The sequence below is a fragment of the Dendrobates tinctorius genome, unplaced genomic scaffold (genome assembly GCF_039654945.1).
Source record: "Dendrobates tinctorius isolate UK_male_01 unplaced genomic scaffold, ASM3965494v1 ptg000082l, whole genome shotgun sequence".
Lineage (NCBI taxonomy): Eukaryota > Metazoa > Chordata > Amphibia > Anura > Dendrobatidae > Dendrobates > Dendrobates tinctorius.
The window spans coordinates 11,481,478-11,508,577 of record NW_027361750.1 but is presented as its reverse complement, the minus strand read 5'-3'; the positions used below and the strand labels follow the sequence as shown (position 1 = coordinate 11,508,577).

General features: G+C 43.1%; 1 protein-coding gene across 1 annotated transcript in view; it reads left to right on the top strand.

The window, feature by feature from the left end:
- Positions 1 to 20,401, top strand: part of MTFR1 (mitochondrial fission regulator 1) — a 42,327-nt gene extending 21,926 nt beyond the window's left edge. The window contains exons 6-9 of the mRNA XM_073583919.1: positions 3,401 to 3,642; positions 4,625 to 4,880; positions 12,981 to 13,149; positions 14,401 to 20,401. Coding sequence (XP_073440020.1) covers positions 3,401 to 3,642; positions 4,625 to 4,880; positions 12,981 to 13,149; positions 14,401 to 14,466 — 733 coding nt within the window. The 3' untranslated portion in view covers positions 14,467 to 20,401. The remainder of the gene's footprint in view (positions 1 to 3,400; positions 3,643 to 4,624; positions 4,881 to 12,980; positions 13,150 to 14,400) is intronic.
- Positions 20,402 to 27,100: the final 6,699 nt, after the last annotated feature.

Below are 27,100 nucleotides of genomic sequence, written 5' to 3'. Positions count from 1 at the left end.
TGCCTTCCCATATTATGCGGCTGAGGTAGCAGTGTGGTGTCGCCCACATCGCATCCCTCAGGCCGCAGGCAGGACTCTATCCCCTACCACCCTCACGGGTGCTTGTGGGCGATGACCGTTGGCTAGTCCTTGCTGATTCCCCTCCTCACCCCTCTCTCTCTGGAGAGGGCTGAGAGGAAGACGGTGGTCACCGGCGGTGACTACCCCCCTTTTCTGAAGGGGATGATGCTGTCTTCTGCACTGTAGGGACAGTGCGGGAAGGAGGATCTTGTCTCCCAGCGACCCTCTTCACCCATGGGCCCCTGCGGTATGCCTCCTCATCTTATACTTAAACCGGAAAGAAGACGGACACTCCACATAGAGCTGCGCTGGTACCGTAGCCTTCTATCAGCGAGCCCCCCCCCATTTTTGGCCGCGCTAATTTTAAAAATTCCCAAATTTATTTTTGAAGCCATTGGCGCTCTCTCTCTGTTCCAACGTCGCCTCAACTTGGGTGGCGAAAGCCATCTCAGCCTGGGCAAAGATAATTTGTAAGGGTATCTTAGCGTCATCTCCTCAAGATGAGCTAGGTGAATTAGCGGACCAAATTGATCATGCCGCCAAATGCCTTCTAGCTGCCTCAGTGGATGCAGCCGGGTGTTCCGCAAGAGCAACGGGGGGGGTAAGAGTACCTCTCTTCCTCAGGCCAGGTCCAACTCCTTTTTTAACAGGAAGGCTCCCGGGCCGTTGAGGTTCTCTCGATCTTTCCTTTCTTTGGAAAGTTCCTCACGGCAGGACCGCCCTTCTACCTCCGGGAGTGCGGAAGAGACCTTCATTCAAACCCTTGCCCCACTGGAGACCAAAGGGCAGTGACCCCCAAGCCCTCTGGTTCCCGCTCCAACAGATTCTCTTCCAAATGTCGGATCTCCCCCACCTGGAGGTCTTTCCAGGGTGGGAGGCAGACTTCTTTCCTTCAGGGACGAGTGGCTGTCGGTTGTCGACGGCGCCTAGGTAAGGGAAATCATCACTTCCGGTTACAAGATAGAATTTCTATCCCCCAGTGAGACACTTCTTTCAGTCTTGCCCACCAAACACCAGTCCTTTCAGGTGGGGAGCGGTTTTCCATCGGAAAACAGCACAAGGGCGCTGAATCCCTCAAGCAGCTCTTCTGGAAATCAAAGATGCTAGTTTCCGTAGCATAGTGGTTATCACATTCACCTAACACGCGAAAGGTCCCCAGTTAGAAACCGGGCAGAAACGCACGATCTTCCTTGCCCTCCTCAGCTGGCAGGCTCTTCTCGCGTGCTAACCAGTCCGCATTCATTCGAAAAAAGCCACAGCTGTGGCGTACATAACCCGCTGAGGTGGATCTCGCAGCAAACGGGTAATGACAGAAATGGCAAGGATCCTACGTTCGTCAGAACGTTACGTCTCGACCAGCTCAGCCGTTCCATTCCGGGGGTGGGAAATTGGGCGGCCAACTTCCTAAGCTGCCAGGGCCTAGCATCAGGCGAGTGATCGTAGGATGGAAAGATCTTCAGCCCGATCTGTCGTCGTTGGGGTACTCCGGATGTCTACCTCATGGAGTCTCCAATGAACCACAAGGTTCCTGGATTTGTAGCTAGGTCCAGGGACCCTCTGGCCATTGATTGCGATGCACTGGTGATTCCGTGGTCCCAGTTTCGACCCCCTTATTTGTTTCCACTTACCTGGATCTCAAGAGTGATGATAAAAAAAAAAAATCAGAAGGCTTTCAAGTCATTCTGATAGCACCAGACTGACCAAGACGACCTTGGTATGCGGAGCTGGTGAGCATGCTCTCGGACACCTCCTTAAGGTCTCCAGACTATCCAGATCTTCGTAAGGTCCCCTCTACCACCAGAGTTCTCAGTCTATGAGTTTCACAACATGGCAGTTGAGGTGCGGTTCTGAGGGAATCCGGGGTTTTCCCACCAGGTTCTTTAGACCATATCAGAGCTAGTAATCCAGCCTCCTCCCGCATTTACCATAGGTAATGGAAAGCTTTTTCCCGATGGTGCGACGTCAACAACGTTTTCCCACTTGTCTTGTCTTTCTCCCTTTCATCCATTCTTGGCTTTCTTCAATCTGGTCTAGACTCAGACCTGTCCCTTAGTACCCTACAGGGCCAGGTCTCGGCTTTGTCGATTTGTTTCCAGAGTGAACTGACATCTATGCCACAGGTTAAAGCCTTGCTCAAGGTAGTTGCCTGCTTGGCCCCTCCCCACCATCCTCCGATAGATCTGTTCCATCTTAACCTCGTCTTTAGCACTCTCCAAAGCGCGCCATTCGAGCCCATTCAGAACATTCCACTTTCCCTCCTTTCATGGAAAGTGACCTTCCTAGTTGCCATTGCGTCCATTAGGAGAGTTTCTGAGCTTGCCACCTTTTCCTGTTTCTCGTACTTGGTTCTTCCTTCCCAAGGTGGTCTCTTCCGACTTCCTACTTCTTATCTCTAAAGGTCGCCGGAAGGGGCTCCCAGCTTCCAATTCCACAATTGCTTGTTGCATTCGTTCTGCGATACTGGAAGCTTAACGTGTTCAGGAGAAACGTCCCCTTCCGGGAGTGATAGCCCACTCCACCCGAGCTGTAGGGGATTCTTGGGCTGTTTGTCACCAAGCTTTGACATTACAGATAATGCAGGACCGCGACCTGGTCGTCCCTGCACACCCTTGCGAGGTCCTGCAGGGTTCATACCCAGGCCTCGTCCGATGCAGGTTTAGGTAGAAAGGTACCGTAGGCGGTGGTAGCGCACCGACCGACCTAAGTCCTTTCTTCACGTTGCCTAAGTTATTTTCCCACCCTTGGGACTGCTTTGGGAAGTCCCACGGTAACCTGTGTCCCCCAATGAAGCGATAAAGAAAGAGGGATTTTTGGTACTCACCGTAAAATCTCTTTCTTGGAGCCTTCATTGGGGGGCACAGCACCCTCCCTGTTTAAGTTGTATCGTGTTGGGCCTACAAGCGTCTTATTCGGTTGGTACATATTTGTGAGTTCATGTTACTTCTACTGCTTTTTTGACCAACTGAGGTACTTGGTGCCGGTCGGTGGGTGTTTTCCTCCGGGGGAGGAGCTATTTTTCCTGTTTTGCATAGTGTCAACCTCCTAGCAGCAGCAGCATACACCCATGGTAACCTGTGTCCCCAATGAAGGCTCCAAGAAAGAGATTTTACGGTGAGTACCAAAAATCCTTCTTTTGCACATAAAATCCTTCCTGACTGGATCTGCTGGATGTTCTCATGGAGTGTGGTGTCTCATCTGTGAGGTGTAATGTAGTGTGACTCTGTAGCCTTCCGCATGGTGTCCTGGAAGGACCATGTCTACTGCTTTGGGTGAAGAAGTATAATGAGCAATGCACTAATAAGTCTGCATTTCCCCTAATTCTACATGAACTGTCTTGCAGGACACAGAATAATTTGCACCAACACCTCTCACAAGAGGATGATATAGCTGACTTTGACAGACCATTACGGAGACAAGTATCCTTGCCTGTTCTGTTGAAAGAAGAACCAGAGGTGAAGCCTCAGCCAGCGGCCAATGAAGAAGCTCTGCAGAAGATCAGTGCACTGGAAAGTGAACTCGCCAACTTGAGAGCCCAGATAGCCAAGATTGTTACTATCCAGGAGCAGCAGAATGTGGCAGCAGGTAAAAGTTAATTAATAAATTGAGTCGGTGAAAGAGGGTCTCAAAAACTTCATCAGGCTTTTTTTTATAACTTATGGAAATGACACCACTCATGGACTTTGTCTTTTATTGCAATCTTTAGGTCTGGGCTAAAGTGGTTCTCAGAAAAGTTGTGCTCCCAAAAACATCTCTGCAACCTGTCTGTGACTGGCTGTCACACATTTATTTTAGATCAGCGATTTCGCTATTTAAAAAACAAAACAGTCTGGAAGTACCGCATATTTACACACTGTCACTACAATTACATTTACACAGGTTTAGCTATGAAAACAGTTAATGGGAGTGGTCTTTAAAGGGAATCTGTCACCCCATTTTTCGAGTATCAGCTGCCGGCACCGCCATCAGGGGCTTATCTACCACATTCTGTAATGCTGTAGATAAGCCCCCGATGTAACCTGAAAAATGAGTTATATTATACTCACCGGGGGCGGTCCAGTCTTGGTCCGGTCTTGGTCCGATGGGTGTTGCTGTCTGGCGCCTCCCATCTTCCAATTGTGACGTCCTCTTCTTTGCTGCCTGTCGTGGCTCCTGCGCAGGCACCACGACAGGCAGCAAAGAAGAGGACGTCACCGTTAGAAGATGGGAGGCGCCGGACCGAAAAGCGACACCCATCGGACCAAAACCGGACCCGGAACGCCCCTGGGTGAGTATATCTCTTTTTTTTTTTTTTTTTTTCTTATCCTTCAGGTTACATCAGGTAGATAAGCCCCTGATGGCGGTGCCGGCAGCTGATACTCGAAAAATGGGGTGACAGATTCCCTTTAAGTTACATTTCGATAACACATCTACCAGATCAAACGTGACCATCAGTAGATCTTCACTACATGTAGTCACTTTTGCTAAAATGACAATGCAACTGAATAGATGCCGATATTTCCACTAATGCATTTTGTTCTTACATAGTCGATCCTTAGAAATGAAAATACATTTTTGAATTTTGTAGTGTCTAGTCCTACAACTGCCTTTATTCCTGGAGCCTCTCCTGTGTGTCCACCACCACCCCCACCACCACCGCCTCCACCACCTCCACCTGGGTTTCATCGGAGTGTCTCTGCTATTGACCTCATTAAGGAGAGAAAAGGAAAGAAAAGCATCTCAGAAATGACAACGATTGAGAGCGCACCAAAGAAGCCGGAAATGCCAAACATGTTGGATGTCCTTAAAGACATGAATAGAGTAAAGTTGCGCTCCGTTAAAAGGTAAGTCTTGTTCAGTCCATATTAGTATCTCTTGTGTGTCTCTCCAGCTAATGGAAATATAAGAAAACCCGATGAGCCATATGTTCTATTGTAAGCAAAAGTCTTAAAGGGGTTGTTCGCTCTAAACAGAAACCGGCAAATCCTAGCAGCTCACAGTGGGGGGAAACATAAGTCTGCAGTCGCACAGTAATTTAGACCAGACAACCCCTTTAAGAGGGCTGTCCAGCTTAAAAAAATTAAGTATCTTTTGATGTTTCACACCTTACCAACATCTGCCGTACATGTACAACACAAGTAGGTAGCTCCATATTTTGGCTTCCTTTGACTTTTTTTTTTTTTTAGGACTTGACGTTTACATTGAGTTGATTACTCTTCCTTATCGAGGACCTTTCACCAGGTCAAGTGACCATATTTTCCTCTTATTTTACTCCTGCTGCTCTCCTGAGCCATATATTTGTTTTCTTTTAAATCCACCATACGATTCCAAAGATACATGCACTTTTTATTTCATGCTACTTTGTATGGTCTTTTCCAAGGGGGCATTGCTCAGAGGATTCTCTAGGGGGTGTCTCTAAGCTGCTCTGCCCTAAATAAAATTAGTCTCTGCGCAACACCCCCTTGTAAAAAATGATTAATACTAAATAAAAAGGCCCATATCTCTGGGTCTGTATGGTGGATTCACAAAGAAACAGTATTCAGAGGAGCAGCGGGAAGGAAAAAAGCTGACAAAAAAGATGTCCTGCGTAGTCCATGGGACAAGTGGCCACTATCTCCACTGCCGCTGAGGACTCATCCTGCTTATTACACACTTTGACTTTTGTAGCCATTCCTGTTCTGATGTGCATACACAGCAGTAGGACCTGCCATATTACATGTGGGAAGGCGAGAGCCTGGTACAATTATGTTACTCATCTGTGTGTGTATAGAGAGATTCAGTTCCTTGGTCTCCATGTGGAGTGGTGCTGTGCTGTGTTCTCACTATGCGTTTCTTTAGGCTGTGTTCACATGTCCCGTAATCATCAGTTAACCCCTTAACGACCGCCGATACGCCTTTTAACGGCGGTAATTAAGGGTACTAAAACCACAGCGCCGTTAATTCACGGCGCTGTGATTTAAGTGAATAGCGCCCCCCAGTGTCGGATTTTCTCCGGGGTCTCGGCTGCCAGGGGTAGCCGAGACCCCAGAGAACATGAATCGGTCGCTTTTGCGATCGCCGTTATTAACCCTTTAACGGCGACCGCAAGAGAAAAAAAAAAGCCGCGATTTTACATTTAATTTCTCTCTCCTCTGATGTGATCGCACATCAGAGGAGAGAGAAATAGGGTCCCCGATCCCCCCCCCGGTACCTCTCCGTGGCCCTCCGTCCCCTCCCGGTGGTCCCACGTCCCGCCGGCATCCTCCGATGGGCGCCGCCATCTTGAAAATGGCGGGCGCATGCGCAGTGCGCCCGCCGGGAATCTGCCGGCTCCGGCTGGCAGATTCCATTCATTATTTTGATCACTATGATAAACGATCATAGTGATCAAAATAAAAAAAAATAGTACATAACCCCCCGTTTATCACTCCCTTATATAGGCCAATATAATGAAATAAAGAAAATATTTTTTTTTTTCAGTTTTCCATTAGGGTTAGGGTTGGGCTAGGGCTAGGGTTAGGGTTAGGGTTGGGCTAGGGTTAGGGTTGGGCTAGGGTTAGGGCTAGGGTTAGGGTTGTGCTAGGGCTAGGGTTAGGGCTCGGGTCACGACTTGGGTTAGAATTAGGGTTAGGGCGAACTAGAATTAGGGTTAGAATTAGGATTAGGGATTAGGGTTGGGGTTAGGGTTGGGATTAGGGTTAGGGGTGTGTTGGGGTTAGGGTTGGAGCAAGAATTGAGGGGTTTCCACTATTTGCCAACTTTGGGGGTCTAAAAATTGGGGTCTAAAAAATCACTTTTGTGGAAATAAAAAAAGACTTTTTATTTTCACGGCTCTGCGTTTATAAACTTTTGTGAAGCGCTTGGGGGTTCAAAGTGCTCACCACACATCTAGATAAGTTCATTAGGGGGTCTAATTTCCAAAATGGGGTCACTTGTGGGGGGTTTCCACTGTTTAGGCCCATCAGGGGCTCTGCAAGCGCAACATGATGCCCGCAGACCATTCCATCAAAGTCTGCATTCCAAAATGGCACTCCTTCCCTTCCGAGCTCTCCCATGCGCCCAAACAGTGGTTCCCCCCCACATATGGGGTATCGGCGTACTCAGGACAAATCGCATATCAACTGTGCGGGTATGATTTCTCCTGTTACCCTTGTAAAAATAAAAATTTGGGGGCGAAAAGATCATTTTTGTGGAAAAAAAATGGATTTTTTATTTTCACGGCTCTACGTTATAAACTTCTGTGAAGCACTTGAAGGTTCAAAGTGCTCACCACACATCTAGATAAGTTCCTTAATGGGTCTAGTTTCCAAAATGGGGTCACTTGTGGGGGGTTTCCACTGTTTAGGCCCATCAGGGGCTCTGCAAGCGCAACATGATGTCCGCAGACCATTCCATCAAAGTCTGCATTCCAAAATGGCACTCCTTCCCTTCCGAGCTCTCCCATGCGCCCAAACCGTGGTTCCCCCCCACATATGGGGTATCGGCGTACTCAGGACAAATCGCATAACAACTGTGCGGGTATGATTTCTCCTGTTACCCTTGTAAAAAATAAAAATTTGGGGGCGAAAAGATCATCTTTGTGGAAAAAAATAGATTTCTTATTTTCACGGCTCTACGTTATAAACTTCTGTGAAGCCCTTGGGGGTTCAAAGTGCTCACCACACATCTAGATAAGTTCCTTAATGGGTCTAGTTTCCAAAATGGGGTCACTTGTTGGGGGTTTCCACTGTTTAGGCACATTAAGGGCTCTCCGAACGCAACATGGCATCCGATCTCAATTCCAGCCAATTCTGCGTTGAAAAAGTCAAACGGCGCTCCATCCCTTGCGAGCTCTGCCGTGTGCTGAAATAGTGGTTTACCCCCACATATAGGGTATCGGCGTATTCAGGAGAAATTGTACAACAAATTTTGTGGTTGATTTTCTCTTTTAACACTTGTGAAAATAAAAAAAATTGGTTCTGAAGTAAATTTTTTGCAAAAAAAAAAGTTAAATATTAATTTTTTCCTTCCACATTGCTTTAGTTCCTGTGAAGCACTTAAAGGGTTAATAAACTTCTTGAATGTGGTTTTGAGCACCTTGAGGGGTCTAGTGTTTAGAATGGTGCCACTTTTGGGTATTTTCTGTCATGTACACCCCTCAAAATGACTTTAAATATGATGTGGTCCCTAAAAAAAAATGGTTTTGTAAATTTTGTTGTAAAAATGAGAAATCGCTGGTCAACTTTTAACCCTTATAACTTCCTAACAAAAAAAAATTTTGCTTCCAAAATTGTGCTGATGTAAAGTAGACATGTGGGAAATGTTATTTATTAAGAAATTTGTGTGACACATCTCTCTGATTTGAGGGCATAAAAATTTAAAGTTTTAAAATTGCAAAATTTTCAAAATTTTCGCCATATTTCCATTTTTTTCATAAATAAACACAAGACTTATCGAAGAAATTTTACCACTAATATGAAGTACAATATGTCACGAAAAAACAGTTGTAGAATCAGCGGGATCCATTAAAGCGTTCCAGAGTTATAACCTCATAAAGGGACAGTGGTCAGAATTGTAAAAATTGGCCTGGTCATTAAGCTGCAAACTGGCTCTGTCGCTAAGGGGTTAAATCAGATCCAGCAGCCGTTAACAAATGTCCAGAAAAAATCAAACATTTCAGCTGGATCTGTTTTTTGTTTTTTTAACATTGAAATATCTGGACACCGGATCTGATAGCCATCCGTTTTGTTCCATTTGAAACTGATCCAATAAGCAAACTCTAGATCCTTTTTAAAATGAAAGAAACATTGATGGCTAATTAACTGATCAGTTTTCCATAGAGTTCAGTGTTGAAAAAATAGATCTACTTTTTTGTCTGCACAACTTTTTTGTTAACTGATTGATTTTGTAGATTCCATTTATTAACTTTACGTTTTTAAATGTAAATAATATAAATATATTCTATGTTCCATTAACTTTAAGGGCGGATATACAGCAGCAGCGATCAGCTGCTAGTTTTACAATTGGCCGTCTTTAACCCCTTCCCGACCAATGACGCCACATAGGCGTCATGAAAAGCTTTGCCAATACGACCAGTGACGCCTATGTGGCGTCATGAATTAATTGCCCTCCTGCGGGTCAGGTGACCAGGGTCATGGAAAGTTCACCTGACCCGCACGTACAGGGGGCTTTGTATTTCACCACAGGGGGGGTGGCTTAGCCCCCCCCCCCGTGGCTACAATCGCTCTGATTGGCTGTTGAAAGTGAAATAGCCAGTCAGAGCGATAGTAATATTTCACCAATGATATTTGGTGAAATATTACAATCCAGCCATGGCCGTTGCTGCAATAGCATGGGGCATGGCTGGAGACCGTGATCTGACCCCCCGACATCGGCTGCCGCCGTCAGTATTTGTTCCCCCTCCGCTTCCCCTTGCCTTCCGATCTTCCCCTATAGCCTCCCCCGGTACCTCCTGAGTCCCGGTACCTCCCGGTGTCCCGCTATCTTCTTTCCATGGGCGCCGCCATCTTACAAAAGGGCAGGCGCATGCGCAGTGCGCCCGTGAATCTGCCAGCTGGCGGATTCATTTATTCATTTTACAGGTACATTTTGATCACGGTGACAAACTATCACAGTGATCAAAATAAAAAAAGTAAATCACCCTCATAGGTAGGGACACATAATAAAATAAAGAAAATATATTTATTTGTATTTTTCCGTTAGGGTTAGAATTAGGGTTAGGGTTGCAATTAGGGTTAGGGTTGCAATTAGGGTTAGGGTTGGAATTAGGGTTAAAGTTAGGGGTGGGTTGGGATTAGGGTTAGGCTTGGGGTTAGGGGTGTGTTGGGATTAGGGTTAAGGGTGTGTTGGGGTTAGGGGTGTGTTGGGGTTAGGGTTGTGATTAGGGGTGTATTGGGATTAGGGTTGGAGTTAGAATTGAGAGGGTTTCCACTATTTAGGCACACCAGGGGGTCTCCAAACGCGACATGGCGCCACCATTGATTCCAGCCAATTTTGCGTCCAAAAAGTCCAACAGTGCTCCCTCCCGAGCCCCGACATGTATCCAAACAGTGGTTTACCCCAACATATGGGGTATCAGCGTACTCAGGAAAAATTCCGCAACAACTTTGGGGGTCTAATGTCTCCTATTACCCTTGGGAAAATAAAAAATTGGGGGCTAAAAAATTATATTTGTGGGGAAAAAAATGTTTTTGTTTTTTTTTCACGGCTCTGCGTTATAAACTTCTGTGAAGCACTTGGGGGTTCAAAGAGCTCTCCACACATCTAGATTAGCTCCTAGGTCTAGTTTCCAAAATGGGGTCATTTGTGGGGGAGCTGTAAAGTTTAGGCACACAGGGGCTCTCCAAACACGACATGGTGTCCGCTAACGATTGGAGCCTATTTTCTATTCAAAAAGTCAAATGGCGCTCCTTCCCTTCTGAGCCCTGCCGTGCGCCTAAACAGTGGTTCCCCCCCCATATATGGGGTTTCAGCGTACTCAGGACAAATTGGACAAGAACTTTTGGGGTCCACTTTCTCCTTTTACCCTTGGGAAAATAAAAAAATTGTTGCTAAAAGATCATTTTTGTGACAAAAGTTAAATGTTCATTTTTTCCTTCCATGTTGCTTCTGCTGCTGTGAAACACCTGAAGGGTTAATAAACTTCTTGAATGTGGTTTTGAGTAGCTTGAGGGGTGCAGTTTTTAGAATGGTGTCACTTTTGGGTATTTTCAGCCATATAGACCCCTCAAAGTGACTTCAAATGTGAGGTGGTCCCTAAAAAATGGTTTTGTAAATTTTGTTGTAAAAATGAGAAATCGCAGGTCAACTTTTAACCCTTATAACTTCCTAACAAAAAAAAAAATTTTGTTGTAAAAATTCTGCTGATGTAAAGTAGACACGTGGGAAATGTTATTTATTAACTATTTTGTGTCACTTAACTCTCTGGTTTAACAGAATAAAAATTTGAAAACTGCAAAATTTTCAAAATTTTCGCTAAATTTGCGTTTTTTTCCCACAAATAAACGCAAAAATTATCGACCTAAATTTTACCACTATCATGAAGCCCAATATGTCACAAAAAAACAGTCTCAGAATCACTACGATCCGTTGAAGCGTTCTAGAGTTATTACCTCATAAAGGGACACTGATCAGAATTGCAAAAAATGGCCATGTCATTAAGGTCAAAATAGGCTTGGTCATGAAGGGGTTAAATAACTTGTTTAGAGAGGCCGACCGCATTTCCTCCAAGCACAGAACGATCAGTAATGGATGGTTCTGTGCAGATAGAATATCATTGACATAGTCAGTGCCCGTATACAACCAATAATTAAAGGGAATACTTCCAAAAGGACATATACCCAAAAAACGGGAAGAGAATACACCACAAATGATAAAATATAGAAATCTTTATTATCCACGTAATAAAAACAACAATAAAATATTAATAAAGGGGGGGGGGGACACAGAGCAGAGTACACCAGGCCAACACAGTCACAATAAGTGCCGTACATGGTGTAAAATACAGGAAAATCTGAATAATGGCAAGAAATCACAGAACATGGTCACCATAATGTAATAAGGCCATCTAGTGGGCAAATAAATAAATGACCATGTTATATGGTAGCAGGCTCTATTGATGCAGTAAAGTACGTGTGCAATAAGACTAATTTAGTTTTAGCAACCAGAGGGTGAACTACATATACAGTGCAAATGGAGAGAAAATAAATCCAACCCAAAAATAAACATACAGTATAGAGTTTACTAGCAGCACATGATGTCAAAGAAAGATAAAGTGCAAAGTTATAGTGCATAGGAGAATAACACAATTCATAGAATATCCAGCAATGATTCTCAGTGATTAAAGTACATGATAAAGGCACTCACAGCTAGCAAATAAACATATGTAAACGAGCAAATGCGGTAGGACACTTCAAGAAGCAATGAAAGATAAAATACAATAGGAAGAGATAGAAATCTCCTCCATACAGTGGTTGCATAGATATGGATGAGATATTTGGATATCTAGGTAAAAATAAAATCTGTTAGGCTGGGTTCATACTGCGCTATGACAGTCCGTTTAACGGACTGCGGTATAACGCAGGCGGCACGGTGGCTCAGTGGTTAGCCCCATTGGGGGCAGTGATGATAATGTGCGCAAACTGTAAAGCGCTGCGGAATATGTTAGCGCTATATTTAAAAAAAAATAAAGAAATATGGGCCAGCATGGTGGCTCAGTGGTTAGCGCTGCAGCCTTGCAGCGCTGGAGTCCTGGGTTCGAATACCACGAAGGACAACATCTGCAAGGAGTTTGTATGTTCTCCCCGTGTTTGCGTGGGTTTCCTCCCACGTTCTAAAGAATTTAGATTGTGAGCCCCATCGGGGACAGTGAGGATAATGTGTGAAACTGTAAAGCGCTGCGGAATATGTTAGCGCTATATAAAAATAAAGATTATTATTATTTATAACGCGGTGTAACGCAGTCCATTAACGCTGCCATAGCCTCCCATTAACTAGCAAATCGCGACGTATGCCGTAAAGCGGCACACGTTCGCAATGTGCCGTTAAGCACTGACGGAACCTCTGACGCGGGCTGCAGCGTCTGAGGCTCCGTCACTGCTAGCGCTGTATAGCATAACGTCAACGCTATTCGTTGATAGAGCTGGTTAACGCTATGTGAACCCGGCCTTACCCATCAGCCTTACCCACCCTGATTTTATCATCTTTGCCTATATTTAGCCTATGGTAATAAAACCCCCTTTAGTCCATGTATTATTTTCAATGGATGCCTTTGATCGTCAAATTCGAGCCACTAGCAGCTTTCCCTAATAAAGAGGACCCTGACCTGTTGACCTTTTCCCCTCATTACTAGCTGTGCTTGCCATGGTAGGAGTGAGGCTGACAGCCACGTATTGTTTATAGCTTTCTTTGATTGCTTTTGCGTTCGTATCCTCCACTAGAAATCTAGGTATTTTATTTTCTTACAGGACTGAGGATCCTAAACCCAGTGACCCGGCTGATCCTGCCACTCTTATTGCTGAAGCTTTAAAAAAGAAGTTTGCTTACAGATACAGAAGTGACAGTCATGGAGAATCGGACAAAAAAAGTCTACCTGAAGTGGAACACAAAAAGGTTAAAGTTACAGAAACGCCACCGGTATGTGAGGAGCATATAACCATCAGCTTGATCATTAATGAGCTTTAAGCTAAAGGAATTCCCCTACTTTGTAAGTTATCATTAATACGCCCAGGGTAGGGTAATGAGAAAAAAAAAAATCCAATACTCTCCTACCTGTCTGATGCCGCTACTTTGCACTCACTACTGCATCAACCTCTGTAAGGGGCATCACTTGACTGCCACAGCCAATCAGCAGCAGCTGATCGGCTACAGCCTTCACAGTTTGGCCAATCAGGTTTTCTTCAATGGTGGCTACACAGGTTAGAAACATTTTGATTTTTAGACTGTGCACAGATAAACTAGAAAGTCTTCAAATGCACCAGATAACCACAATGGTTCCTACTGTTCGATAAATCTGGTGCATTTTTAGACTATTTAGACTAAGTTTACACCATTGACTTACTTTGTGCCAGAAATATGCGCCATAATCCTGTATTTTTCGGCTAAGTGTTGCATGTTATGCCATGCCCCATTTTCATTAAAGGGAATCTATCACCTCTTTTTCGGCCTATGAGCTGCGGCCACCGCCATCAGGAACTTATCTACAGTATTCTGTAATGCTGTAGATAAGCCCCCGATGTAACCCGAAAGAGAAGAAAAACAAGTTAGATTATACTCACTAGGGTCCGGTCTGTTGAGTGTCGCGGTCTGGTACAGCGCCTCCCATCTTCTATCGATGACATCCTCCTCCCTTCTGCCGCGGCTCCTGCGCAGGCATGCTATATCTGCCCTGTTGAGGGCAGAGCAGAGTACTGCAGTGCGCAGGCGCTGGACCTCTCTGACCTTTCCTAGCGCGTACACAATGCAGTATTCTGCTCTGCCCTCAACAGGGCAGATATAGTACGCCTGCGCAGGAGCCGCGGCAGAAGTAAGAAGGAGGACGTCATCGCTAGAAGATGGGAGGCACCGGACCCCGAGGTGAGTATGATCTAACTCGTTTTTCTTTCATGTTACATCGGGGGCTTATCTACAGCATTACAGAATGCTGTAAATAAGCCCCTGATGGCGGTGGCCGCATCTCCTATCGGAAAAATTAGGTGACAGATTCCCTTTGTCACACCTCTCTTTGGTGAAGGCATTTTGCATTGACAGAAAAGAAAGTGTCAAGACATGATAAATATGGTGCATAAAGACCATTTTTGTGACAACGGCACCACCCTTATCATTGTCAGCACATGTATGGATTTCTTATGCACTCTTACCATTTATCTGTTTTTTTATCCTCCTTAGTTTGGACCTCACATGCTCAAATCAACAGGGAAAATGAAGAGCCTCGTCGAATCTTCAACCTCATGACAAAGCAGCTTGGCGACTCTTCTGCTTTACAAATGGCTGCTTGTAACCAGGGCTGTCAGTATTTACAGTGGACCTACCACGCATCATTCCCACGAGGAAGCCTTTGAACTGCCGCCGATCTGGTGTAACACTAACTCTTGCCATACGGAATTGTAGAACATAGTGATTAAGTAATGATAATGATGAATGCTAGTGATATTTATAAAGTTTTGGTACTATAGTTTGTGAAGTTATACTGTACTCTGTTCCAGGCGTTATGGGCTGTGTGGACTGTTGCATTTACTTCTAAAGGCACTTTATGTTTGATAATGGAGGGACCTGCCCTTGTCATCCGTCGTAGAAGGACACAATGGAAAGTTCTTAGTCACCAGTGATTTACAGAACTGTAAGGCTCTATAGAGAATATCTTCCCCCTTTGAGGCAGCGCAGACCTTTTTTTTTTTTTTTTTTTTTACTGGAAATCTGATGCATCCTTTCATTTGTATAGTTGATTCCCAAATTTGAGTTTTTTTAAGATTCCCAGTAGCAAAAATCTGACTGGTGTTAAATGGGTATAAGTGTTCTGTAACCCCCTTTCATTTGGGAAATTCAAGTCGACTTGAGATAAGACATACAAAACATGCGACATGTTAGGCTTCATTTTCATGTACAGTATCTGGCCATCCTGCTTTTTATTTAGGTTTCCCCCCTCTAGATTGTTCCCTAGTCCAGTGTTTATGTGCCAATCTGATTGTCTGCATCCTCAGGAGATTATGGATGTAGAAAAATGACTTTCTAGGGAACCGCTAGTAACTTTCTCCTCTTTAGGTTTTTGAAGTATAGTATATAGCGGTAAACAGAAGGTTTATGAAATGCCTAAATAGACCTTGTGCCCGATTTTAGGAGTATTGTCGTTCCCCGTTTTCCATGCTGCCTAGTGTGGTAACACACACAGCGCCTGCACCCGGATTACATGTGGTGTTTCAGGAGTATCCATTTTCTTACTGATCTCATCTGCATTCTGTCTGTTACATTTTCAATGCTAGACCTCAGTATTATTCTACAGGCCTTTAGGTTCACAAGATGTGTTCACACTTTTTTTAATTTTTTTACATGATTTTGCAAAATTGTGCTAAAAAGGCAGGAATTTTATCATGATATCGTAAAATTGTGCCAAAAAACACATCAGGAAACGGAAAAACTCCTCAAGAAGGGAGCGGTTCCTGAAGTGGTCTCCACTAGAAAATGCATCTGTTTTTTTTTTTTTTTTTTCTATAAGTACAAAAAAAAAAATTGTATGCACATTCCCTCTATGGCTATGAGTATTTGGTGCAGATCTTTATGCACACAAACTGCAGTGTACTCTCGTTCCAGATGGCATTTATAGTAATCTCATGCCCAGTGTGCTTTTACTTTTTACTCTGTGGACACCGACCTTAGGTACGTTATTCACGTCTGCAGCATGTGAAGCTCACCTGCGGTACATCTGATTTTTATTTATGGATTTTTCCAACAGACTTGAATGAGATGAAGAAATCCACAGATAAAAAACGCTTTTTTTTTAATTGTAATCCGCACATGACTTTATCGGTAAAGATTTAGCAAAGTTAAGTAACAGGAATACTCCAAAACAAGGCAGGTATATTGAAAACATATACTAAAAAGAAGGCAAGAACCACAGCAGAAAAAAGGCTATAAACACCCATGTAAAAATGTCATGAAAATAAGCAAGTACATTAACTTAGCTGGTGCAGAAATACAGGAAAAGACTGCAGCTTCAGAAACCAAATACTCATAATTCTCATCTTGAGAACATAGACCTATAGTTCATCGACACAAGCAAATCGCAAGCAGTCCTTGCTTCTTTCCCCAGGTAAGGAAGAAGCAGCGGCCAGAATGTTGTGGCTGTCTGCAGAGGTTAGATATGCTTGTGTAGAAAAAAAGTAAGTACTACTATATGTGGGGCAGTTGTTACATGAACCATCATTTCCTTTTACAGTTCACAATAATCGTCCTCCATAGCGGTACTGATAGTAGATTTCACCCTATTGGTGCATTTAGACGTCTTTTCAAATCGATCTGAGATTGGACCGCAATGCCCGGACTGGCTGTGGCGCTCAGAACTCGAGGATGACGGCTTGATGTATCTCTGTGAAGTTGTACCGCTCTGGTCTGGAGAGCAGCAGCCACTGCTTTGCATTACTGTCCCATCTTGGACCGATTTGCACGGACAACTAAATGCATCCAAACAGAGATGCAAGTGAGGTTTTGATCAGTTCTAGGTTTTAAAGATGAATTTTATAGTCAGACCTGCAAAACCATTGTGATGTTGTATATGGTGCCTGGCGCTTGTTGGAAGATTCCAGCGCAAACCTGTGGCTGTGCCACGTCTCTTACCGTCTTGCTATGTGTCAGAATGTTTTGTCTAGGATGTCTTCGCTGGCACTTGTACTTTAGAGGGGTTTCCGGTGGATTCACACAGCATTTTATCAGTCACATGTTACTTTTAAAGTCTACAATAGTTTTTTTTATTTCCAGCGTTTGTTCAAAGTGCAGCGTGTTCTCCGTTGGCCAATTTCCCCCTAGACTTCTTCAAAGGTCTCATATTTTAAATGTTACAAAATAAGTCACAAGACCCTTAAATGTACGGCTTGTTTTAAATGCTGGAAAAACAATGTTTGTGGGTGGACTCCGATATAATTTCCAACAAATGCTCTTGGGGTGTGTGTGTATATATAAAGATATAGTGCTATAAATGCTAATACCACATATACCATTATATTAAACCACATGGTAGAAAGGCTTGAAGGATTGTTCATGGAAGTGTTTGTTACAGTGAAGGACTTCTGAATGTTTCGCTATAGATTGAGACCGTATAGTTTGTCTTTTGATGACAATGGGTGGTGTGAATGAAGAGCCATACATGGCAATATAAGATGTTATTTTCCAAGACTGATCTGTGACATCATTGGCTTTTTATCAAAGCACAGATCGTAGATTTATTATATGTAACTGTGCCGTGCATGATGCCACAGTCCCCGATCTCTGCTCTGAAGTAATGCAAAGAATAGAAAAGAAAGTGGAAGCACACTGGGTCCGTCCGATTCATCATTTTGAGGATGTTTTTTAAAGGGAACCTGTCGGCAGTTTTGGCCGATATAAGATGCGGCCATCACCTTTCAGGGCTTATCTACAGCATTCTATAATGCTGTATATAAACCCCCAACCCGACCTGGAAGAAATGACATACAGTTGTGGCCAAAAGTATTGACACCCCTGCAATTCTGTCAGATAATACTCAGTTTCTTCCTGAAAATGATTGCAAACACAAATTCTTTGGTATTATCTTCATTTAACTTGTTTTAAATGAAAAAACACAAAAGAGAATGAAGCAAAAAGCAAAACATTGATCATTTCACACAAAACTCCAAAAATGGGCCAGACAAAAGTATTGGCATCCTCAGCCTAATACTTGGTTGCACAACCTTTAGCCAAAATAACTGTGACCAACCGCTTCCGGTAACCATCAATGAGTTTCTTACAATGCTCTGCTGGAATTTTAGACCATTCTTCTTTGGTAAACTGCTCCAGGTCCCTGATATTTGAAGGGTGCCTTCTCCAAACTGCCATTTTTAGATCTCTCCACAGGTGTTCAATGGGATTCAGGTCTGGACTCATTGCTGGCCACCTTAGAAGTCTCCAGTGCTTTCTCTCAAACCATTTTCTAGTGCTTTTTGAAGTGTGTTTTGGGTCATTGTCCTGCTGGAAGACCCATGACCTCTGAAGAAGACCCAGCTTTCTCACACTGGGCCCTACATTATGCTGCAAAATTTGTTGGTAGTCTTCTGACTTCATAATGCCATGCAAACGGTCAAGCAGTCCAGTGCCAGAGGCAGCAAAGCAACCCCAAAACATCAGGGAACCTCCGCCATGTTTGACTGTAGGGACCGTGTTCTTTTCTTTGAATGCCTCTTTTTTTCTCCTGTAAACTCTGTTGATGCCTTTGCCCAAAAAGCTCTACTTTTGTCTCATCTGACCAGAGAACATTCTTCCAAAACATTTTAGGCTTTTTCAGGTAAGTTTTGGCAAACTCCTGCCTGGCTTTTTTATGTCTCGGGGTAAGAAGTGGGGTCTTCCTGGGTCTCCTACCATACAGTCCCTTTTCATTCAGACGCCGACGGATAGTATGGGTTGACACTGTTGTACCCTCGGACTGCAGGGCAGCTTGAACTTGTTTGGATGTTAGTCAAGGTTCTTTATCCAACATCCGCACAATCTTACGTTGAAATCTCTTGTCAATTTTTCTTTTCCGTCCACATCTAGGGAGGTTAGCCACAGTGCCGTGGGCTTTAAACTTCTTGATGACACTGCGCACGGTAGACACAGGAACATTCAGGTCTTTGGAGATGGACTTGTAGCCTTGAGATTGCTCATGCTTCCTCACAATTTGGTTTCTCATGTCCTCAGACAGTTCTTTTAATCCATGTCAACTGGCTGCAAGTGTGATTTAGTTATTGCCAACACCTGTTAGGTGCCACAGGTAAGTTACAGGTGCTGTTAATTACACAAATTAGAGAAGCATCACATGATTTTTCGAACAGTGCCAATACTTTTGTCCACCCTCTTTTTTATGTTTGGTGTGGAATTATATCCAATTTGGCTTTAGGACAATTCTTTGTGTTTTTTTCATTTAAGACAAATTAAATGAAGATAAATAATACCAAAGAATTTGTGTTTGCAATCATTTTCAGGAAGAAACTGAGTATTATCTGACAAAATTGCAGGGGTGTCAATACTTTTGACCACAACTGTATAAGTTTTATTATACTCACCTGCAGGGCGGACCAGTCCAATGGGTGTTGCTGGTCTTGGTCCAGTGCCTCCCATCTTATGATCGCTGCTTATTGTGGATGACGAGATCCTGCATCATCCACACAGGCTCCCCGGCAGGCGTACTTATCTGCCCTGTTGAGGGCAGAGCAAAGTACTGCAGTGCACGGGTGCCGGGGCTCTTTGACCTTTTCCGGAGATCATAAGATGGGATAATAAAACTTATTTTTCAGTTCTTCCAGGTCGGGTTGGGGGCAGATATACAGCATTATAGAATGCTGTGTATAAGCCTGATGGCGCATCTTATATCGACCAAAACTGCTGACAGGTTCCCTTTTAAGATGTTCTCTTTTTTTTTTGTCTTGTAGTATTCGTTGATGTTTTAAATTCTTCAAAATGGCTCATGTGGTTTGAGTTTTGCCCAAAGTCAAAAATGGTCTTTTGTTATTTAACCTTTTTTGCTCCAAACAGCGGACATGGAAAAAAAAAAAGGCCAGACAAAAAAATATAAATTAATAAATTAGACCTCAACAGATACGGAAATAGATTAATATGGCACAAAATAAGGCACAAATGCAGTAATGTAACTGGCCCATAGTGTTTTTTTTTCCTTTTAATTGACTTTATGACTAACTGGACAACCCGCATAATGGTACCTCAGTGTTCAAGTTCAATCCGTCCATGCTCTCCATTATTTCACAGGCCATGGAGCAACGGATTAGAATTTTTCAGTTTGGGGGGAGAAAAAAAATTGCCCCATGATCTCTGCATTATTTTCTAAGCTGACAAAAAGGGTTAGTAGAACTCTAAAAGTTCTGATTGTTTCTGCGTCTTATCACATTACTCATATTTTATGCCTTGAAGCACTTACAATCTATCATTTCCTTTAGTTTTGTTTGCCTAAACTAGAATACTTGGACTGATTTTACCATTGAAGCAAAAGATAACTGGAAACCCTCTTGCATATTTTAAGGGATGACCTGTTAAATATTTTATTGTACGTTGTGTTTTGTATTGATTTTATCATTAGAACTGAAATATTGATAACTCTAAAGACGTGTTCACGCATTCATTACATGTGCCGGTCAACTATGTATGCCAATACAATAAAACGATGGCTCGTTTACCCATTCTCTTCTGTTTTTTTTTTCACATAAGTCTTACATATGAGAATATTCTAAAATTTTCAGTCATTTAATAGCAAATTGCAGCTTTTCTACAGTTGCATGGGATTTGGGGTTAGATCTGTAAAGGAACTTTGCGGCTGCGTGCCCACGATCAGAAATAGCATTTTGGACACAGCGTATTTTTGCTTCCTACAAAACGCTGTGTTCTACATTTAAAGCACAGTGGATGGGATTTTTAGAAATCCCATGCTCCCTATGCTTCTTTGCAACGCTACGAAAACTCGCCAACGATTCGGGTTTCTGAGTTGCAGCATGTGAATTTCTGTAGCGGAGATGCATAGTCTCCTGTGCGTATTTTCCCCAGTATACTGACTTACTGGTACAATATACCTTCTCGCCCATTCAGTTCAGCCAGTTATATTTCGGCAATGCTGGTTTTATTCGTTGCATTTGCATAAATAAATATTACTGTGTTATCCGGTTAGGAAGTCACAGCTGGTTGAATATTTTTCATAATTTATTTCCCTTAACAGAAGGAACTTGCAGCTAGTTCATATTTATTTTTTAATCTGTAAAAGAATATTTGTTAAGAATGGTAGTGCAGATTCTGCACAAAGAATGCAATGTATGAATACAGCATAAAATGTAACAGATTTTTCTCTAATCCCCTCCAGGACAGCACCACAGGAGGTTGCCTTCCCATGCTAATAGGGACAGGAAACAGAGATTAAATAATCCCTCACCACCCTCTATCCTCAGTACTTTTCCTGTCGCTAGGGTCATGAAGAGGTTTCTTGTGAGGTGCTGTGGCCGGCGAGCAGTCTTTCAGGGTTTCGCTATCTTTACTAAGCCGGGCTGCAGAGGTCGATTGCTCCACCATTCTCCTCATGGTCTGCCAGCATCCTTATGGAGCAGGATCGTGCCATTCTCCTGCGCTCCAGGGCAATGCTGATTTGTGGTAGGCTGGGGTCCTCCCAAAGCTCCCCACCCATGATTCTCTTCCTTCCCTCTATGACAGCTTGTGAAGCGCATGTAGCAAGTGTCAGAAGCTGCCTGGGTCCTAAGGACGTGACATCACTTCCGGTTGTGCTCCAGTGTGGAACAAATGCCGGTTCAGAGCGGGAGATTTGGAATCTGAGTGCTGGAGCTGCAGCATCTATGCCAGGTCCTTTACACTGGGTATTCCTGGAAACATGAAGAGGAGTTGTCTCATTCCATTGATTGCTGCTATACTTGTTCACGTTCACTGCATTACGAGGACCTGATGGAAGACACCCTAACATAGGACTGGAAACTTTGTTCTATGGAGGGTGTGGTTTCCCTAAGATCTGCATCTGCAGAGCCCAGCACGAATCCAGGCCCAGTGAGTATTACTGGTATGAGTAAGTTTTGACTCTTTTGGGATGCAGATCCCAACTTAGGGCATCTCCCCTCTTTTCTGTTAAGGGGACAAGGATCCTGTGCCAAAAGCGAGGGAGAAAACTACAAATCACAAATGCACCATCTGAGGGGAGAAGCTGTGATCTGCCCAATAAAAGCCATTATGCCAGGGATGTAAAGAGAACATTATAAAAGCAGCCTTCTCTCATGGAATCTATCGCTATGGCACTGTCAACAGCAACAAAGAGGAAGTACAACCCAAATGAATAGTTCAGACTCCGAGGCGGACGTATCCTTCTCTGACGAATAGACGGAAGGAGGAGAGTTAATCCCGAGCCGCAATTTAGAACAGGCAGATAAAAAAAAAAAATTTTCTTCCAGAGATTCAAAGGAGCTTTTGGCGTCTGTAAGGAATAGTATCCAAAGACAAACTTTGTTCAATTCTTTAAAGGAGACTATGCATTTGGTCTTGCTCTGGATGATTTAGAAAAGGCATCGGATAGGAAAATATCACTACCTGAGTCAAAAATCTTAAGATCCTTTTGTCCTTCACAGACCCAAATCCTGTTGTACGGCGGGAAAGGGGAAACTGGAGTTTATCATAAAGGAGGAAGAAATGTTTTTCAGAACCAGCGGCAAGAAAGGCAATGACCCCAAGCGATTGAGAGGTAGAATTTCTTGTTTTCTCTCGCAGTGGCAAAAAAAATCTCTTCAGATAAAAGGATTCTGTCAGAGTGGGAGACAAACATTGAGTTCTCCCCCTATTCCCTTCTGAGGCTAGAAATAAAATATCCCCAAGATTACAAGAAATCCTAAAATTGGGGCTCCATGACCTACAAGAGTCAGGAGTGTGATCTCTTCAGTTCTAGAAGTGGAACGGCCAGGGGCCACTATTCTCGTTTATTCCTGATTTTACAAATAAAAAAAAAATCAAATAAGCAGTACCTACAGAATTATCATTAATTTGAAACAACTTGCCATACATCCAGCTTATCAGAAATTCGTGAAAATTGCGGTCACTCAAGGACAGAAAGTTCTTCACTCCCACTTCAATGTCCTTAATTTTGCGATTTCTTCAGCTCCCTGGATATTCATAAAGATCATGGCGGAGATATTAGCATTCATAAGCGCCATGGAATAAATGGCGTTATAATAAGAAAGCAGGACATTTGTATTATTTGTTTCTTATAGTGGTCTTCATTGGATTATCTTTTATTTCTACACCACATGGGATATGGTGTTTTTTAGGCAGGCATATTAATGTCTACTGTTCTTAGAGAATATATGTTCACATTACAGCAGATGGGGTTATCCAGAAATAGACCTATTTGCAAATTATCAAAGCGCAAAAGTAAAACTATACTCTGGATCCAAACAACGCTTTGGCAATTGTAGATGCTTTCACCCATCCTTGGGAGTCAGAGAGCCACAGAGAACTACTGCGCATGCCCAAGATTCCCAGCCCTGTAGTGTGAATAAATCATAAGTGACTGCGGGGCGGGATCTCTGGCCGCGCATCCACGCAGGCGAATAGAAAGGCCAGGATGTGATGTGAGAGCATGGGCAGCTCTAACTGCGCATGCCCAAGAAAATATAGTACAGTGCAGGAGCCAGGATTTCAAAAGAACGCTGAGGCGGCGAAGAAATGACTGATGGATGTGAGGCGTCTGTCAGAGGGGGGAAAGACCTACACCCCCCCCCCCCGACTAAGTGAGCTCACTCTATTAGGGAACCCTATTTAAAGATCCTAGAAGATAGGGTGGTGCTCCACTTAGACCCATCATTCCTGCCCAAGGTGACGGAGTTCAATATGTCTCAGAAGATAGTCCTCCCTTTTTGTCAAAATCCATCAAATGGCAGAAGAATTATATTCTTTGGACGTCCGGAGAGCTATCCTCTACTACCTACAACAAACAGTCCTATAAAAAGGATCCAGATCTTTGTTCAATACTGTGGACCTAATAAAGGGAAGATTTCAAAAAGAACATTAGCAAACTAGATTAAAAAAGCAGTTTGTCAATCGTGTAAGAGCCAGAATTTAGCTCCTCCAAAATAGCTGAAAAAAAGCCATGTCTGTCTCCTGGGCTGAAAGGGCTAGTGCCTCCATTGAGTAGATCTACAGAGCTGACAACTGGTCCAAAGTCCATACCTTCTCAAAGCACTATAGATTAGATTTAATGCAAAATAAAGATTTAGCCTTTGGAAGACAAGTTCTCCAGGCAATCGTCCCTCCCTAGCATTATTTTTGGTTTTCCTCCTGTGGTGATGTCGTGGAGATGATTAGAGAAAATAGAATTAGACTTACCAGTATTTTGGCTTCTAAGACCCTCCAGAAAAGCAAGTGTAGTGTCCGACCCTTCTGTTCTTTATAATTACTTGGTGTTAAATATTTGAAGCATTCAAAAACAGAGATTTAAAAAACCACGGAGGATAGAAGGTTGGGAGGAGCTATTTAACTTGATTGTGTTTCCTGTTCCAAGTAGGATAGGGAGGCAACCTCACGTGGTTCTGTCGTTGAGGGTCTTAGAATTAGACTTACTGGTAATTTGGTTCCTATTTTTGTAACGGAAAATAGAATTAGACTTACCGGTAATTCGGTTTCTAGGAACCTTCCACGACGGTATACGGAGATTGCCTCTTTGCCCTGATGGAGGACAGGAAACACAGAGGTTAAAAGGCCCTCCCACTTGCCAGTGACTTATAACTGAGACCATAGCACCGGTTTACCTTCTGATTCCCAGATTTTTATCCAGGAGTGTAGGGTGGGAATTAGTTCGTCGTGGAAGGTTCCTAGAAACCGAATTACCGGTAAGTCTAATTCTATTTTCTCTAGTCACTTTCCATGACTGTATACAGAGGAATACCAACTAATTTGGCACTAGGGAGGGACAATGGCCTGGAGTACTTTACGGCCGAAGACTAGATCCCTACTGGATGATACATCCATTCTACAGTGTTTTGAGAAATTATGCAGTGAGGACCATGCTGCTGCCCTGCAGATCTGCTGTGCAGATGTGCTTGCTTTTTCTGCCCAGGAGACTGATGTGGACCTGGTTGAGTGGGCTTTGACCCCCGTTGGGGGTGGCTCATTTTGGGCCATATGCTTCTGCTATAGCTTTTTTAATCCAATTGGCGATAGTGCTCTTTGCCACCTTCTTCCCTTTATTTTGAACTGATAGATGGACAAACAGATTTTGATCAATTCCGCAAAGACGGGTTTGCTCTAGGTAATGCAGAATGACACGTCGGACATCGATCGTGTGGAATTTTTCTTCAACATTTGCTGTGTTTTGGCAAAATGATGGTAAGACGATTTCTTGGGAACGGTGGAAATCCGAGACTACCTTCGGAAGGAAGGATGGGTCGAGATGAAGGACTATTGAGTCATCTCTAATAAGCAAATAATGTAATAAATTTTTGGCACTCAACTTGTTGCAAAGTGAAGATTTTTATTGCAGTCTCAATAATTAGACGTTTCGGCTTTCACATATAAGCCTTCATCAGTAAGCTGCAAATCAGATACAAATGTACAATACAAGTCAAAGCTACATGGTGTACAAGTGATTAAAATAACATACAGAGGATAACACAATGTATTCATAGTAGTGCACTAGTGATGGGTGGGACGGGTTGAGGTATAGGGAAAGGGAGGAAAAACATTTCTTAGAAAAAATTTTTTTAAAAAAAGGGGGGAGAGGTGTATAACCTACCCAAACTGCTCTCTTGAAAGAGTCTGTAATGTATCTAGAGTGACAGAAAGAGGAGTACATATATAGTATACATAACAATGATTGTATTAAGTTAGTAACAAATCAATGGTAAGTCACTACTCACTCAATAGTAAGGTACCACTATATTAGTGGTGTGGATGATCTATTCCGTGTTGAGAATGATTCTCATTCATCTTGAAAGAGAAGAAAATTGTGACTAAAACAGAGGACTAAATGTAAATATACCATGTTCCTATGTTAAATACCAAAAAGGTTTTATGAATACCAACCGATAAGGATTTTATGACTGGAGTAATCTGTGAGATACTGAAAAGAATCCTATATGAAGGGTCTGTAGGTCATAAAGAACAAAGAGATTTCACTCAATGTATTGGGGAGTGGAATTGATAATGAGCCATCAATAGATTTACTCACTTAAAGCCAGATTAGGAAACAACTGTAGGTTTCAATACACTAGAGAACCCACACCACGCTGTATGCTGAAGCTGTCAAACAAAAGCGTATGGTGTGTGAGGAGTTAAATAGCGCTACAGAATAATGCATATATTTGGATGTCCAGTTTGGAGTGGGCTTACCGTTGGTGGGTGGCGGCGTGGTGTATCAGGAAAACGCGGTATCCACCGCTTGTAGCCAGGGTGCCCATAGCGTGCACCGTGGATTTTAAATAGACAGTGGGCGGGACATTGTCAGATTGATAGGACCGCGTCACCGGAAGTGACGTCAGCGTCCATTTGAATGCGCTGATAGGCTTAGTAAGATGAGGGGGCGTGTTGTGGGAGGTGGCACTGGAATGCTCGTCATCTCAATGAACATACACAGGCAATGGCGCTTCCTGTGTAAACGCGCAGTGTGAATGTTTGTAGAGAGTAAAGTTTAAGCGAATGTGTATGTGGTATTATATATGAATGCGGTTATATCTAAAAAAGGAAAGAGATATGTAATTCTGAATCGTATGCAAATTAAGTAATCTATCTTAAGTCACTATAGAAAAGGATTTCTATTTCATGATATCCTACATAGGAGTGAGTTAAAATGTCTCAATTGGTGTTCAAAATCAAGAGAGATTCTAATGGAGAAAAAATAGTATAAAAAAACTATAATATGTAAAGAATTTATTGCTTGAAGGAGGCAGGAGGGGGAAGTCCGAGGGAGTAACAAAGACAATCGGTGACATTTGCGTGTTGTTCAAAATTGACGACTCTGCAAGATCAAAACAATACGTTAGAATGAAACAAGAATGACATGGTTTAGAGGTAGAACACATTGCCATATATATGTGTTTATTGAATCACAGGACTACTTGACTGCACAAATCCCTTATATGAAGGACAATAAATCATAGTCCCTATTAAGGCCCTTAGGTGCTAAAGTGTGTAATTCATGTATCCAAAAGGCCTCTCTCCTCTTAAGGAGTTGGATACGGTTGCCGCCTCTACGTGGAGGAGGCACATGTTCTATGACACAAAATTTTAATTGAGGAATGGTGTGACCTGCCGTGATAAAATGATGTGGTATAGGTAATAATGTATTTCCACACCTGATGGTAGATTTATGTTTACTTATGCGGTCCCTAATGGGCTGGGTGGT